This window comes from Thermobia domestica, chromosome 2 (assembly GCF_964235325.1).
Source record: "Thermobia domestica chromosome 2, izTheDome1.hap1.1, whole genome shotgun sequence".
Classification (NCBI taxonomy): Eukaryota; Metazoa; Arthropoda; class Insecta; order Zygentoma; family Lepismatidae; genus Thermobia; species Thermobia domestica.
The window spans coordinates 194,763,844-194,782,638 of record NC_137455.1 but is presented as its reverse complement, the minus strand read 5'-3'; the positions used below and the strand labels follow the sequence as shown (position 1 = coordinate 194,782,638).

General features: G+C 36.2%; 1 protein-coding gene across 1 annotated transcript in view; it reads left to right on the top strand.

Moving 5' to 3' along the window:
• LOC145678345 (long-chain-fatty-acid--CoA ligase ACSBG2-like) overlaps window positions 1–18,795 on the top strand; it is a 173,901-nt gene that overhangs the window by 103,331 nt on the left and 51,775 nt on the right. Inside the window, exon 3 of the mRNA XM_081748383.1 lies at window positions 11,036–11,100. Coding sequence (XP_081604509.1) covers window positions 11,036–11,100 — 65 coding nt within the window. The remainder of the gene's footprint in view (window positions 1–11,035; window positions 11,101–18,795) is intronic.

The following is an 18,795-nucleotide window of genomic DNA, read 5'->3' as shown; positions in this document are numbered from 1 at the left end:
GGAACCTTGAAGGATTTTACAACTGATTTCAACATATCTATTGTTTTATTCATTATAAACATATGGAGAATTAATAGTTTACTTGTAGCTACAAATGGCTACTTTATTGGTTGAAGCAAAAAAATAAAGTTGACTCGGGCGGAAACCAAACCCGGCACCCTTTGCACGTGAGTCATAGATATTCCTCAATCTGACACGCCGTCACTTGATAACTTCATGCGTCGTACGATATATACGGCCAGTCGGAAACTTCAAGACGCTTTTTCTCCGTTATTTTTGGGCTGTTGCGCTCTCCCAGTTTGTAATATTAACACTTTAAATATGCACTAGCAGTTCGCGAAAAATGACCCCGAAGCTCATTTACCAAAGTCTGCTTTCTCCTTGTTAGTTTTATTTCGTTTTGCAATTTTCTTACCACTTTTCTTTCGGTTGGTTTCTACCCGGTCAAAATTAGGCCCAACAATATCATTCCTTACATTTCGATTGTTACCACCATTATGACTGTCAGGAGGAGTTGCCTCTTCCAGCATTTTATTTACTGCTTCCTTCTTTTCTTCGTTTCTTCTTTTTTTATGCCTTCTAACTTTTTCACGTATTTTTTTCTCTGGGCTCTTTTCTCTGGTTTACTCATGTCTGTTATTTTTTAAAATCATTCCGCTTGTAGTTCTGGCTTTGTATCTATCTCTCTATATTTATTTTGAATTCTTCGTATAATACAGGATCTGCTTTTATTCTTTCTCTTCTTCGTCTTTCTGATTCTCTTCTCTTTTTTCTATTTCTGATACCTTACTTGGCTTTTTCTCTCCACAATTAACGCTTTTATTTGATTCCATTGTCACTTTTTCACTACCATTCCTCTTTTCTTGGTGCGATTGTCTCTATAAAATAAAAAAGTAAATCAATAATTTGAATCATCCAGGTTTAATCAGCAACAAACCTGTTTTTATTAGCTTGGACTCTACAAAGTGCACATCCTAACACCTAACTTCAAACATTTAGTGCTTTTGTTCAAAGAGATAAGCAACAACAAATGGTACAGATGTTCTATTTCGAAATTTAACTCATGTATAACATTTAATTAAATTTTAATTCAATATTCATCAACCAAATCATATATTATTGAAAACAACTGTAATTTATATTATAGTAGCATGTTTAGCAAACATATGATGGAATTTTTCCTCCGGGTAGCTCTAATAGGTAGCATTTCAATAAGAAGCTCATAGTAACTCAAATATATAACTATTTTTTATAATAATATCATGAAATGCTCATGATGGTAACCTCCATGGATCATGTGTAACCTCCATGCTAGATAGAAACCATGGAGGTTACTTCCATGGAGGTTACAAAAGTGCACTTCAGACAGCCTGGTACTCAAAGCTAGAAGACTATATATGCAATGACTTCATTTTTAGTAGGAAAACTGCTATTTTAATAATAATCAATTGAAAAAACATTTTCAACATTTTTAATAATGAAACTAGCAAATGCATGGAGGTTACAAGATCAAAGAGTACGCACCTATTTTCCACAAGATGTGAAGATTTTTCACGAACACAATACTGCACACACACTTATCAACATATCACTCACAAAATGGCTGCTCTGAGCTTCACTTTCAGATCTAGAGACTGGACAGTGTTGCATCCTAGTAGAGATTCTGGTAATTTTTAAAGTACTCCATGGAGGTTACCTCACAACCCAGGGACAATATTTTCGCATTAAATAGGCCATGAAAATGACCTTAAAATTTAATTTCTCGCTAAGTAGTTTCATTATTTATGTCTTACAGTAGTAACTTATGCGGATTTTTCACGAATTTTCTAGTGAAAACATATTTTTCTCTTCTGTTAATGTTGAAAAATGCTGGTGGGGACACTCCACGGAGGTTACATTTCACATATTTTTCGCTTTTTTAAAAGCAGAAAAATAAAATAAATGTTAAAATAAACTCTGGGAATACAAAGTACTAATTATCTTTTATTTAATAATAACTTGGTTACTTTAATATTGTATATCTAGAGGCTGAAAAATCAGAGGGACTGAAAATTCCCCTTAATTTCAGAATCACCCTTAAGCATTAAATAAAATAAAATTTACTCCTAATGACTCTCTATGGTATTAATAAGTAATCTATAAGCCAATTATTTTTTAAAACATTTTTATAGCTGAGGCATTTGGAATGAAATTTTAGTAATATAACCTGTCCACTGTAAATAAATATATATTTCTTTCTAAAAGATTCCATAGAAAATGTGATTGAAGACTGCAATGTGTCTAAAAGTTTTTAATTTTTGCCTGTTTAAATAAATCAAGAGGTATAATATAAACAACTTTGTCTTTTGAACAATAACTTACACGTTAATAATTAGTCTAAACTAGCAATATAAAGTTTATACTGATAATTTTTGATTGAAGTTGCTTTATCTATATTGAACAAATATCACAGAAAAATCAGTTCTGCTTACACCAGTATGAAAAGCCACATAGCCAAGTTCGTGATGTTGACAGTTCATACATTTTAATATTTACATAAGTCTCTCTCCCTGAGATAAATTGAGTAACAACATTTATAACTATATAACGTTACTTTCCTTGCTTTCATACTTGCAAACTCTTTCACTAGGACTGTCGGTCTATTGGTCTTACTCACTTTCAATAGAAATTGTGGCTAGATCTAATAGTCTTTTCTGGTACATTGTAGAACGATATGTTTTAATAAGTTTTAATTTGGAAAAACTTCGTTTTGCACTAGCCACGGACGGTGGCAACGTGAGCAAAATACGAAGAGCTACATATACATTAGGAAATCCATTTTCAAAACCATGGTAGTAAATGTAGCTTAATTTTTCTTCAGGGGTTGATGCTGAGTCTTAAGATGACAAATTCCTTTGAGCTCAGAACAGTCCTAAAGCGTCAATATCACATTCCTTCACACCTTCTTTATTTTCAACTATTAAGGCCTTTTCCAAGTTTTCACCCAACAGTTAGATCTTTACTGCGTTTTTGTTTCTGGGATCATGAATGCTTTACAAAAATCCCAAGATAACACATACATCATTTAACTGGGAAAATCTTTCATTGACTGCATTCACAGCTGTATCTAAAACGGCAAAATAAAAATGATTTGCAGATTCATCTATTGATTGATAGTCAAACATTATTATTTCGAATGTGAATCTTCTTTCTCAAAAATGCTTCTATTCAAACTTTGACAATAGAAAAAATAAAAATGATGAAGACAAAGCAAAGATGAAATTTCTTAATTCATTTTGAGTTATTTTGAACTTGTGTAACCATTGTCAAAAACAGTAGCTTAAAAATGTCCACGTCAGTTATCTAGTTATATAAATTTGGTGCTCTTGAAAGGATCTTTTGAATCGGCAGTCTAGGGCGGGAAAGGTGCAAAAGGTGGGTATTTGGTGCTACACGGGTGGGAAGGTGAAGGAATAATTCTTGCAATAGGGTTCCAGACCTTAAGTTTCCATTGACTACCTTACGTAGAACTTAGGTCAGTGACATTTCTGCGAACATCCGGAGTCTGGATGTTCAGATAATGCAGGAGATATGCTTTAGTCATAGAATAAACAATGGGAACACAAACGTACCATGGCCAGATAGTCGTTCTCCGCGCCATATTGGTGAGCAGTATTCGATCCTGGGTGGTTCCACTTTTCATTGACTTTCTAAATATGTAGGGTGCTGCACACTATGTTTTGGCTGATGTTAATAAACTGCACGTAAAAGAAAAAAAAGAAAAAAAAAGCCTATCATTCAGACCCTGTTTCCGCCCTAGGCAGCCGCCTAGGTGGTCTTTATGGACGAGCCGGCCCTGGACCTGCTTCTCCTTCGGTCATGGATATACTGGACTCTACCAAAGAAGAATGTTTGGTCTTGCATCATAGCTGTAAAACCAGCACTTCCAAGCTCAAGTGGTGACTGCAGCAAGATGGTTATCCGACACCTACTGAGGAAGATTCAGTTTGATATGGTACGCCTTCTATTCAGGGGTTAAAATCCTAGACACACACACTTTGCATAAACGCAGTGCGCGAGGATTGCCTTCACAATGACATTTGCATCAGTCCTAAATTTCCGAAGATTTTCATGCGCAAATTGATATTTTTGTAAGGCTCAGAATTAATATTGGTTCTTAGCTACAAATGTTCTGAGACTACAAATGTACTAGTAAAGCTGGTATGGAACAAATATGTACACAGAACGTCACTCTTATACACAGTATGATCAGTTCTCGTCAGCTGTCGGCCTTTGTATACTGCTGTAATCATTGAACTTTACCACTTAGAGTAGTAGTTTCAAAGCAATACACATCATTGAAACCACTTAACTGACTTAAAAATATAAGTCTCTGTTGTTTTATTTTTGTTTGTTTTGTAAATCTTTACTTTTCCTTCATTGAGAATGAGCGAGTAAAAATTGTCAGAACGTTCAAATTCAAGGCTCCGCACTAAATGGCGTGTGTGATACTACGGATTGGCTATTCCTGTACTGCACTAAGGGAAGCATGATTTACGTAGAATGCCAGAGAAGGAAAGAAAAATCAAAATCAATGTAATGTTTCCACATGAAAGTTTGTCCTGCAATATTTGAACCATTGACTTATTCATTTAATTTTATTATATTAATAAAGAAGTATATTTTAAGAAAAAAGTATAGATAGCTTATAGAAGATTATTGAAAAAGCATTTCTGAAAGAATTAGACATTTTAAGGACGATAGGTGGAAAGAACCTCCGAAGAAAGGATAATTTACAGTATATTGGTGACATGTATGCACTCTTGGTTAATTCCTATATTGAAACTAAAAATCATTCTTAATCTATATTATAAAAGAGAACGCACAAATCCTTTGTTAGCTCATCACGCTAATACGGCTGAACCAATTTCTTTCATTTTTGGGGGGTTATTAGGATTTGGACCCTAGATGGTTTTTATCATATCACTTTAATTTTTAATTACCAGTGTCTTGAGATAATTGACCATTCAAGTGTCCATACGTACAAATCCTTTGTTATTAGTTCATCATAGGTAAAAATAAACGTATTTATATGCAACCCGCATGACCGTGTCACTCGGCGGGTTAATATAAATGACAGGTGCTATAATGTTAACATTTACTGCAATTTGAAAGCGAAAAAGTAAAAATTATCTAAGTAACAAAGTTTATTGCGTTCCGGGGTGACCGCAGCGAAGCGGGGTGAACGCTGCTAGTCTATTATATAAAAGAGAACGCACAAATCCTTTGTTAGCTCATCACGCTAATACGGCTGAACCAATTTCTTTCATTTTTGGGGGGTTATTAGGATTTGGACCCTAGATGGTTTTTATCATATCACTTTAATTTTTAATTACCAGTGTCTTGAGATAATTGACCATTCAAGTGTCCATAACGTACAAATCACTTTGTTAGTTCATCATAGGTATAAAAATAAACGTATTTATATGCAACCCGCATGACCGTGTCACTCGGCGGGTTAACATAAATGACAGGCGCTATAATGTTAACATTTACTGCAATTTGAAAGCGAAAAAGTAAAAATTATCTAAGTAACAAAGTTTATTGCGTTCCGGGGTGACCGCAGCGAAGCGGGGTGAACGCTGCTAGTGGACTATAATGCATGAACACGTAATTTGTAGTGAATAATAATAATAATAATAATAATAATAATAATAATAATAATAATAATAGATATTCGTTTAATGAATTCGATGGAGATAATTTTCGATTAACCATCTGTGAAATAGAGCTTAATGAATACGATGCTATGTTCTCAAATATTATAGATTTAGGTATACCGCACCAATACAGTTATGATGGGAAGTGTACATAGTCGATAATCTGTGTTGATAGCTAAATGCTAATTATACACAATAAGTTAAAGGCTAATCATTACTTTACTAGATAAGCAGAGCAGCTAATCAGATCAGCTGATGTGTCCTTTTTTTGCTTAATAGTAAAATCTCGTGCGCATTCTGTACGTGCTATGACTGTCTCATGACATTTCGTAAATGCATCGATTGAACGTGTTGGAATATGTTGTTTAGGTCAAGGAGAAATCTCGTTGAGTGATGATAGCATGAATATTTGCAGATGTATTAAAAAACGTGCTTGGCAAGTTCTGAGTATTTGTCCTGAAGGGGCATTATCCCTAGCTGCAACTTCTAGTCTTGGCAGTCTTTCAAATATAAGTTACATAATATATTCATTATGAACTACATGAATTGAAAATCTGACAGTTTTATAATGGAGTATTCAATACAAAAGTTTGTGATTTACAAAACACGTTGCAGACACCAGATGAATTATTCGTACAGTGGCTCAATAAAGAAGTCGGAGATATACATATTCACACATTCGAAGAGAGAATAGACATTCCAAGAGTATGCTTCAGAGAAGAAAATATATATTTCAATTACTCTATATTATTTACTTATGGAAAATAGAAATATTAACAAAACTCAATTTCATGACTATAAAAAATACAAAAAAGTGAAAATACAGCTAAAATCCATGTCAAAAAAGAACTCGGACAAGTAGCACCACTCTTTCTTTTTGGGCTTAATAGGGGAATTTCCAAGAGTTTGTCTACTTGACAGTTTCAGGTGTCCAAGTGAAACGAGATGAAGCCACACTGTTCGTGCGTGGATAAAACTGTGTGTTTAAAATTTAAAATGGAAAGTCTACTTGGGCAAACTTCTTTAACAATAAGATAACTTATTTTAAAATATTATAAAGAGGGAAAATTAGTTTGTGATACTGTATAAATAGTAAATAGGGCACACTCCAAAGCTTATGACATTATTAGACGTTTTTAAATCAACAAAATCACTGGAAAACAAACCAAAAAGTGGTAGACCTAGAGTGTTTTCAAAGTCAGATGAGTGATGGATTGTACTATAGGCTAATAAATACTCCAAGATAAGTGTCCTAAACTGGCCAAAGAACTATCAGAACATCTTAATAAAGTGTGCATCCCGAAACGATAAGATTGGTTTTAGGAAGAAGCAATTTACATGGAAGAGCAGCCCGTAGAAAACCATTCGTGAGTAAGTGCAATAGACAAAAGACTTAGTTTTGCAAAAACTTATAAAAATAAAGATTTTTCGTTTAGGAGCACTGTGTTAATCGCGGACTAAAGCAAATTTAATTTGTTCCGCTTAGATGATCAATGTTATATCTAGCGAAAACCTAATGAAGAATTCCGACAGCGTAATCTACGATCCACTGTGAAAAGTGGAGATGGCTGGGTAATGGTTTGAAGCTGTATGTCCGGTGCTCGTCCAGATAAACTGTGTGTAATCGATGGAATTATAAACCAAACGAAGTATTTAAACATTCTGAAGCAAAATTTGGTAAAAAGTGCTGAAACAATAGGAATAACAGAGAACTTCCAGTACTACCAGGATAACTATCCCAACCACAAAGCACTCAATGTGCGCTTCTAACTCCTGTATAATTATCCGCATGTGCTGGAAACACCTCGGCAATCTGATATTACCTTTATTGAGCACTTATGGGCTCATTTGGAAAACAAGTTAAAATATATCATACTATTAGAACAAAGGAAGACTTGGAATCAGCACTTCTGACTGAATGGGCAAAAAATTATCCTTCCTTCAACACAAAACTTGTAAAATTGATGCCCAGAAGATTGAAAGCGATCGCGAAAAATAAAGGATTGACAACAAAATATTAAAAATATCTAATAACAGTCTAAAATTGTGTTAGAAATAGTGTCCGAGTTCTCCTTTGACATGGATTTATGCCAAGTTTTCACTTTTGGTATTTTTTATAGTCATCAAATTGAGTTTTGTCATTGATGTTTCTATTTTTCAGAAGGAAATAATATAGAGTAATTAAAAAATATGTTTTGTTCTCTGAAGAATACTCTTGGAATGTTTATTCTCTCTTGCAATGTGTAAGTATGCATATGTCCGACTTCTTGAGCCACTGTAATTAGATTCGGGTTTCTAGATCACCTTAACTTCCAAATATCTTTTAAAATGTAACTTCGGAATTAAACAAGGTAGCATACGAGGCATGTTCAATAAGTATCGAACCTTTGGTTGGCAAAAATAAATTTATTGATTTGGAACCCCTTCAAAGTAGTCTCCTTGGTAATGCACATACTTCTGCCAACGCTCCCGCCATTATTGGAAACACTTCTGGAACGCAGTTGTTGGAATAGTGAGTAACCGTGCCCTTGCATTTCACACGATGCCTTCTTTTGACTTAAATCGGGTCCCTTTTAGTGGCATTTTCAGTTTTGGAAATAACCAAAAGTCACATAGGAGCCATGTCGGGTGAGTAGGGAGCCTGACACACAGGAATGTAGTTTGGCGATGAAAGCTCGAATCAAATTCCGCGGACACTCTTCCCATGCCCAAATTATCGTTAAAAATTGAATATACCGATCCCATTGAATGGTTTCCGCTTGGGCATCGCAAATCTTTTGGCAAAATTTGGTGCAATATCTATTGCTGCTCAAATTTTTCTATCATTTAAAAAAAAAAAAAAAATCCGACGACCGCTCGCTACACGTCTTGACTTGGCCGACTGCCAGCGACTGATGCTTTCTGCGGGCGGGGAAAAATATTCACGACTGCGCACAAGTGTCCCCTCTACACTGTCTCCCGCGCTTCATTGGTTTACGCGAAAAAAACTAAGGATCGGTACTTTTTTAACACACCTCGTATTCATATTTGATGTACCTCCAAAACTGTATATTGCAAGGATTTATTGCAATATTCAAAGTAATGTTAAACTAGATGTTGTGGATCAATTAAAACTACTTATAACTATGAAACGCCACTCACAGTTATCCATTCTAATGCTCAACACACAGACTAAAGAAAGAAACTTCTGTACAGAAAGGCTTTCTTTATTAATAATATATTCGACTTGATACTTTTTTTTCTTTCCCTCGGCAAAGAGACTTTTCTTTTAAATAATACAATAAATTGATTGGATTGATTTTTACATTCCTTTCAGCACCAAAGCAATACGACGATGGTTGCATATTCAACTTAGGATTACCGGGAATTGAACGCAAATGTCCAGCGCTGAAGTCGCGTACGCTAAGCTATGACCATGTTTGTAATAAGATCCTTTACAATTAAGATAATAATCAGATGTGTGTATCGGGGGGGAGGGGGTGCAGACGGGGCACAGTAAGTCTCAGATAAACTGATTCACATTCAAGACTTCAACCCACAACACTACATTTCTAAAGCTCTGCTTACTTTTAACTTACTTGTATCATAAAATAACTTTATTTGTGGTAGAAGTGTAATTTTGTCGTCACGAATCTGCCCTGTGGGCTAAAGGATATTTTCATTTCCTTGTAATAAAAAACGATTGCCTCATCCTTAAAAGAAAAAAAAAAGTTAACACTGTGGGCGAATAATATACGGTAAACTTTTTAGGATTTATGGTAACCTTTGTTACCATAGCGTAATGTTGTCTTTTGACCGCTTATTTAGGTACTATAACAGGCATTTCAGTTTTTTTATTATTATTATTGGTCAAGCCTAGCATGGACCAAAGAACAGTCCACATGCGTTTTGGAACCATATGATCAACGTTGCGACTCCAAGTGGGGACAGAAGGGTGTGACTGAAGAAAAAGGCATTTGAACCATGACCCTAGGCGAAATAGTAATGACGCAATAAATTTTACACGTACATTAATTAGTTCATAATCTATTTTTTATGTGTACAATTCCATGTAACATTCCTGTCCATACTACATCCCAACAGCCGTCACTTCATGAATATCTTCTGTAACTTTTTAGTGGCAGTGACGGTGAGTATTCAACAACGTCTGATATCTAAACTGTTCAGTGAAAGTTCAAACTCGGGCATAAAGCTGAGGCAGCAACCCAGAACAGGTGTCACGAGAGAGGGGAAAGGTGCAGTGAACCACAGAACATCAACTCGTTGGTTCCACAAATTTCGTTGAAGATAAGCCAGGATCCGGACGCCACATGGTAACTTTCTGGCTCATACGAAATTCCATTGAGGAAAATCCATCCGACACGATGATTGTCAAACCAAACCGCGATGGCCCAGTGGTAGAGCGTTCACCTCTAGGGGTTTCGGGTTCAAACCCTGCTCCCGCCAAGTGAACTTTGTGGTGGACGAACACCGTGTGCGTGGGTTTTCTCGGGGTTCTCCCGTTTCCTCCCCACTTTCTTCATTCCACCATTTCATTCATTACTCATCATCAGTCTCCTGCAGCCTAACCGGCATAACCGTGGGATGTAAAACGCAAAAAATTCATTTCATTTCGAATGTTTGCTTTGATTGTACTGTAATAAATACAGGTGTGTTGTATACCAGAATATTGTAACACTTAGTACTAAACTTCGTAAAAGTACTTTAACCAGTGGTGCCCACCCCCCTCATTTCCATGACGCACCCCCGCTCAATTGTCTATCCGTAGGTGTTCTTCCATGAAAAAAAAATCATTTTGATTAATTTTTACACCCCCTCAAACATACTTATATAGATTTTTACACCCCAAATATTTCAATGACGCAGTTTGCGTCATAGCCCCCCTTTGTGGGCACCCCTGACTTAACAACATAATACAAAGCAAGAGTCATAAGAGTAATCGTGGAAATCAAAATTCTAATTCTTCTTATATTTGAAAGAGGAAAATAAAATTTGTAAAGGTATTGCTATAGCAATAGTTGTTTGCTGACGAACAGGAACCGCCTCGAAATAGTGGCGGATCTAGAAGGTAAAAACTGAAGGAGGGGGCAGCTAGACCCCAGACTGATAGGTATATCATGAGTTTATAGTAAACTTCCAATATATAATGAAGATACTAATGTATCAGAGCAAAATAAAATACAGTTGCAAATGTTATTTCCGTGATATAAATAACCGGACATTGCGATTGTTACATATTCTAAAAAAGTTTGACGCGTTCTCATGTCTCTTGTAAATTTTGTTTCAAAGTTTCGTTGAAATAAACTATTATTGAATTTACTTTTCTTTCTTTACAGGAAACCTCGTATATAAGAGAAACTAAGACTGAACTTGCGAATGGAGGAGACGGAAATTTAATCAGGTAATTTCTCATTTGCCGTTATTCGAAAGTTCTTGCCCTCGTAAGTAGAAGTGACAGTTACAAAAAGCGAAATATTAAGCCTCATATATATATATTTCGTATTTTGCTAAAAATAATTTAGGAATATTAAAGGTATCGTAACATACATAAGGTGACAGCCCTCAACCAGAGGGGGAAGGGCTGGCCCCCCTAAACTTTTCGTCGCCTCTCCAGACCTTACGACAGAATGCTATTATTAATACAAGAAAAACACAATCTAGAAGATAATTTTTAATGACTTGGCACCAGGGATGAATTCAGGGGGTAGCCCGGGGGAATCTCCCCCCTTAAGAAAATTCATTCCCCCCGGAAAAAACTTCCAAAATTTCAGTGACAATGTAGAAATTACTTCACGCAATTATTTGCTTTTCTTTCCGTGCACGTGCAGACGAAATCCGATCTCTCAATATACATATAAATGACACAGACCCATGGTATATAAATATTAAACAATTAACATCTAAGATAGAATACCAAAATAGTCAATAAAACCTATATTTCTTAACGCTATGACCGAGTTTGGCAGAACATGTAATTTTCAACTGTTGAAGAAAGGTTTGTATTTTAGTAGGTACTATACTCTCGCCCTATATTATATATTAGTACTGTAGGTAGCACTAGCACAGATTGAGATAGGAAAGGAAAGATAGGGCTTTGATCATTCCATATGATCTCTAATGTCAGCAGACTTCATTCAGTTCTTGAAAATGTACAGTTCTTGCATTACTTGAAATAGAGCGCCTAAATTCCATTTCTCGCATCGGAAGTAACAGACGTAAATGTGTTTTACGATTGTTAAAGTAAACACACCTTTCTTTAACTAAAAATAAGTGAGTTAAAGGGTGAGATTCAGAGGGATCAGGGAGGAACAGTTATCCCTCCTGGGTTAGAGATTTATATAGAATTTATCAATATAACAATGGTATATAAGTGAAAGATTGCTATTGAAGGTGACGAAGATCCTGCTCAATGCCATGCAATGGGGGAGGGTCAACGGCCCCGGGCGCCGAAGTAAGTGGCGCAAAATTCGGGAGGGAAAAGGAAAAGAAGGAAAGAAAAGAGGAATGAAACACATATGCACATGTGGGCATGTGCACATATATAAAATGAAAAAAAAAAGTAATAAAAAGTGCTCAAAATCAAGGAAAAGCAGGGTTTACTTTTTAAAATTTTCTCACCTTTCGCGGCTGGTCTGTCGACCTCACTCACACGTACAGGGCTACTGTCGTATACTCTCGCCCCAAGCGCTGATTTTCCATGACACGGCACAAAGTCGTGGAAAATCCTACTGAAGACAGTCCTACTGAAGATTTCGCAAAGTAAACTATTGATGTGTATGCAATGAAGAAACCAAGGCTAATATGTTTGATTTAGAATCAAAGTGTGAGAAAGAATAATAACTTTTTGTTAAGATATTCCTATGTATGTTTGTTTTAGGACAAAAAAATATTTGCGTTAATTTAAATCTTTTTGAAAACTTCTACATTAGTAACAAACAGTAACTACTGAACATAGGAAATAACAAAAATAGCTACTGTAAATAGCATTTAAAGTTTAGTCTAAAATATTTTTGCCAGTCTTTACTTAATGTTTTAGATAAAATTAAACTATTGTTTTTTTTTTAATTATAATCTCTCATTGAATATTTATCAGCAATTAGTCTCAATATTAGGTAAGATGTGCATGTGAATGGAATTGTTAAATATGTTGCTTTCTTCCAAAAATACAGAAAAACAACCCTTCCCCCCGAGGAGTTCACATTCCCCCCGGGTGAAAATGTCTGAATTCAACACTGCTTGGCACCCCCTAACATATTCATGGACTCCCCCAACCTCTGTGGCTGGTTCCGGACCTGTCAGGTGATTTATTCAGTGATAGCTACACTTATTTTCCGTTATCCAGAGTTATTGATCAGTTATCATATTCCATTATTGGCCACTTATTTCTTTAGAATACGATATGACATCATGACATCGGTGTTTTGAGTATAATCTTTTATTCTATGTTTACAATGCTTTCGCTAGGGTGCGTTCCTGTTTGCTTGTTAGAAAAATCGAGCAACTTCAATTTCACACACCTGGAAATTTTCCTTAAAAGTTCTGCTACATAGCAATGCTGAATGAGAAATGCGTATTTAGCCACGCCTATAGCATCTAAACGGTTCATCCTAGAGAAAAAATGAAGAGAACATTTCTTGTAGAGAATGTAATGTAGATTATGTTTTGTAATAACATGTTTTGCTCTAAAATGCTTTCCATGCGAGATATTTAAAAAAAAAAAGGCACAATTTTTTTCAAGATGGCGGCCAAATGCAGAGTCGTAGGATGCAAAATTAGTATGTTGTTACAGACACTTCTATAAAGAAAATAAAATTTGTTCCAGCTTTCCACAATTTTTTTAACCTTATTCCACAATAAATCATCTCTTATTGACTGGCTTATGTATCAGTATATAAACAAATATTAGTTTCCGAATGTAATCAACATGCAAAACAGTATTTGTGCAGTTTCTCGTCTGTGTCGCCGGTAGTTTTGCCATCCAATATTCGTGAACATAAGAGTTACGTCCTAGGAAATTTTCATAAATGCCCCTCTTCCTTTCAGTTCATGTATACCATGCATCCTCCTGTATATCGTTTGAAAGTACTATTGCCATTCGTATGAGGTATGAATTGTAGCCTTACAAGAATTGTTTTCTATACATATTTTAGTGAATGCTCTTTAATTTCAAATTACCAAAACTGTTACCGGCCTTTCTAACACAAATGGTTGTGAATCTCTCCGCCTTCAAAATCACCTTCCGCGATTGACACTTTTCTCCTAATTACTTTAGATACGTAATATTTTACTATCATTAATCTTTTAAAACTCATTTTTGGATATATGTGTTTTGGAGAAGTTACTCCTTTAAATTTGGCAACCGGAATTCTTACCGGCTATTAAAAGCTACATCTCGTGTCATTTTTTTTTTTAAGCAAAAGTAAAAAAGTTCGAAAAATGATCATAATTTATTGTCTTTGCTTTTATTACGTGTCATTGGAAACATAGTTTGGAAGATACTTGCTTTCAAAGCGTAAGGAAACAAACAAAACTGAGCCTCAAATACCGTGAGAACTGAACATCAGAAACATATTGTTCCACAGCTATTATTAGGTTTAATAAAATATTGGACAACGGGGCGGGACTTCCTGGTACACAGAATGTTACTTCACGCAAAGTGTATAGGGGCTATTCTAATCAATGAAAAGCTTGTGATATTACGGGAACTGCCTCATTCATAAATTTGAAACTCTGAGAAACTGAACGGTCTACTTGCTAACATTTATTATTACTTTTTTGTTTTAAACTCCGTTGGAACATTGCATCGAATGATGTAGCCCTATAATTAATGTATTATTATTACTATTATTATTATTTGTTCGTATTATTAATTATATTATTTATTATTATTAGTATTACTATTATTAGTATTAGTATTATTCCGTATACTTGTAATATTAACAACTGACCATTGCTTTCAATATTCCATGTAGTTAGCAATGCCCTAGATTGAAAAAAAATAATAAGGTTAGGGACCGCGGTGGCTCAGTGGTAGGGTTGTTCTCCTGGTGCATGGTTCGATCCCAGCTCGCGCCAAGTGAACTTTCTAGTGGACAAACACCGTGTGCGTGAGTTTTCTTGGTTCTCCTTATGCACCTCCTGAGTTTCCTCACACTTTCTTCATCCCACTATTTCATTCGTTTATCAATCTCCTTTAGCCTAGTCGGCATACAGGCCCGCAACCAGACGGGGGCTAGGGGGACTTGGTCCCGTAAACTTTTTGTGGCCCCTCCAGACTATAACACAAAATGCTATTATTAATACAAAAACATTAGCTATTGGTAAGAGAATGTTGAATGACTTGCCCCCCCAACATATTTATGACCCCTCAAACCTCTGTGGCTGGTTGCGGGCCTAAAACTGATATCATTTCATATTATATTCCATTTCATATTACGAGAAGTCCTTCCCTGATTACAGAAATTGATAACTCAGGCTAGAAATAAGATAGAAATATGAAACTGGTGTTGAATTGTTTACAAACTATAAAAGTTTTTGTCTGTGTTAGGTCTACCAAACACGTGTACCAGGTCTTGAAACCCTGCAGCAACGAACAACCAGTCGTTGCATCGATCCCTCCAGTGATGTTGGCTAATGTGTGGATGGAAATTGAATATCGCCTAGATTTGCTACGTGCTACCAAGGGTGCTCATGTGGAAGTGTACTGATGTGACCAAAACTTTTATAGTTTGTAAACAATTCAACACCAGTTTCATATTTCTATCTTATTTCTAGCCTGAGTTAATCAATTTCTGTAATCAGGGAAGGACTTCTCGGACACCCTACCGTGTTATGCAAAAGTGAACTAAGCGCCAAATTTTGAAAATCCACGTAAATGCGACGATTGGTTCCTGATAAGGATTAGAACGTTTTGCACAATCGAAAAGAGAGGAAAACCAACACCTTTCCACAAAAAGAAACATAATTTCACTTTAGATTACGGCTACCTTAATGCTGGACATCAACCTTTAAACGTAATTTTCTTAAAAGTATGAAAGTGGCGCTTAGTTCGTTTTCGCATGACACGGTACATATATATATATATATATATATATATATACACCTACCTTTCAAAGTATAATATAATTTCCAGTATCATAATCCTGCAGCCTTGTAACAAAAGTCCGCTCTGACATAGGGTAACTCTATCAGTTAAAATGTAAGAGGGGGGGGGGGGAAACAGTCTCCAAATGTTTTCAAGCTAAAGTGAAAGAATTTTTTAAAATCAAATGAGTCATTTAGGCTGTACACTCTTTATGAGCCCAATGTTAAATGAAAATGCAACATTGCCTATTATATGGACCCATAACATAAGTGAATGAAGTTACTGTTTAAAATTGGGGCTGGCCATCGACACGTTAGACAGGAACTTCATTCACTTATGTTGTGGGTCCAGATAAATGGCAACGATTTTCATTTTAACATTGAGCGTGTAAAGAGAGTACACCCTAAACGGCTCAAGAAAAAAAACAACTTTAGATTGAAAACATATATTGGGAGACAGTTTCTTCTCTTACATTTTGTTGTAACTCGGATAATAAGTTACCCTATGTTAGGGACTTTTGAGACACTCTGTATATAAAGATGCCTTAAAAATGTCTGATCCTTACATCTTAATTTTATAATACATAAAACGTAAAAATAATCTATATTTCTTAGGGATTCCTTACTTTTTTCTCTTTCTGTAAACGGGCGAAAGTAAGCTGCTATTGTTTGTTTTTCAAAAGGCATCAAAAGTTCCACAAATACTAGATTTCAATAACACATACAGTACATTGTTCACATAATGTTCTTCATAGTATTAGTCATGGTACCAATATGTTCTACAAACCTCTACTAAAGTAATAGATAAACTTTTCGAAAAAATCTAGAAGACCTTTTCTCTTAATCCTCTTCCTAATGATGAATAAAAACAATTAATTGGATACATTAAAATGGAAACTGAGTGAAGGCTCCTCTGCGGAGGAAGTACAGAGGTGGAGTCCCAACAGAAATTTTGTACTGGCTTTCAGTTTAGTTCAGTTTAGAAGAGAAACTATTCCGTTCTCTCTAAAACAATTTTTGTGTTCCTTTGGTATTAGTGTTGAATGAGTTTCTCCATTTAAATGTGGCCATTCGATTGCTATGAAAATGTTACACAAGGTCTCATACGGCCCTCGACGTCAGGGAGTCCTCTCTTATTGGCCCACTCCCTGTTCCAACTTGCACATACCTGGATTACAGGAATGTTTTTATTTCGTGCTTACAACTGAATTTTTCTTTGGAAGTTGAAAGTTGCAACAATATTAACAATTATTTACAAACAAATAATCTGTAACTACCCAAAGAGATTTCCTTAGTTTCGTCAAAACCTACCAGGATTATTTTCAGGGCTAAATAAATGACCGGGTAAAAGAGGGTATCTGGTAACCCTACGTTTAAAGCTGTGCAAATAAATAATTTGTATATAAATTTGTTTTGTCAAACCAAAGGAGCTAGCATAGGTAAGCAGTATATGAAAATTCGTTAGTTTGCAGTATGTGACTTAGCAGTGAGAACATGTAATGATTTTTTTCAGTCAAAGTAGTTAATCATATTTGCTTTGCCGTGTGAACTATTAATCAGGGTGCAAGAAGAAATTGTAGTCTGGTCCCGGCGACTCTAGAAGTATACTGTGTGTGTGTGAGTGCGCTTTTTATCAATAGGAGTGAAAAAGGATCTTAGTGCCCCAGTGTGAAATACCAGAAACATGGTAATGCGATATGAAAGGTGGACTATTTATCTAAAAACACCCTTCTTACTGATAATTTAACAGAATTTGCTGGAACTTTGTAACTTGCATATATTGCCAGGGGAGCATGTTCTTTGACGGCAGCCAATTAAGTATTCTAACCGTCTTAGGAAGATGGAAAGAATATGTTGAGTACTTATGATAATAAGGATAGACCATGTGATCTAGGTGTTAAAGTAAAAAATCAAGTAGGAGAGAGTAAAAAAAATAGTATTTTTGGGGATGGGTTTGAAAAAGTGATGTCAGATTAGGAAGTGAAAGGCAACCGGGATAGATAATATAGCAATCGAATTAATTAAAAATGAGACACAAGGGCAAGAAAGAATTGTTCCGACTGTGCAATGAAATACACTGCTCCACAAACCTTAAGCAACCCGAGAGAACGTGGTATAAGTGACGTGTGGGGCCCATTCAACACTGGTTAGTGGTATGCACATACACACACACAGGCAAGGCAAACACCCACTCTATCGCATAAGCAGCACCATTGCAAGGGCGATGAACAAATTGTGCCATGAGGCGTACACCACAGCCCAGTAATGTCCGAGGCTCTAAGCATTTAGTTAGTGGTTCTTGTGTGGGGTACACATCTTGCAATGGCTGGTAGACGACATTTGAGTGACTTTGACCACTGGCGAATAATTGGGCGGTTGGAATTGGGCCGATCGCAAGTGGAAGTGGCGCAGGAATTCAACGTAAACAAGTGTTGTGTCGAGGCTGTGGAGTCGCTTCCAAAATAGAGGTGAAGTCAGTAGACGTCATGGAGGAGGCCGTCCGAAGAAAACGCCGGCCGTCGATGACAGATTTCTCACAATTTCTGCCAAACGTAACCATCAAGCTTCATGCTCTCAACTGGCCAATGAGTTGTTGCAGGCTACAGGGCAACGCGTGAGTCGTGAAACTGTTCGTCGGCGGCTCAATAGAGCAGGACTGTATGCAAGAAGGTCTGTGCTGTGGTGTCATTGAAACTGGAGCACAAACGTGCGCGTTACACATGGTATCAGGAACATGTTGCATGGAGGAAACACCCGTGGGCGCGTGTCATATTCTCCGATGAGTCGAGATTCAACCTGTCGTCTGATTCTGGTCGGACTTTAGTGTGGAGAGACAGGAACACGCTATCATCCAAACTTCATTGCTGAACGGCCGTCCTATGGCGCTGGTTCCATTATGGTGTGGGGTGGAACTATGCTGGATGGGAAAACGGACCCATATTGTGCAACATGGCACTTTGGCAGCACAACGGCGCCGGGATGAAATTCTCAATACACATGGGCGCAATTTCCG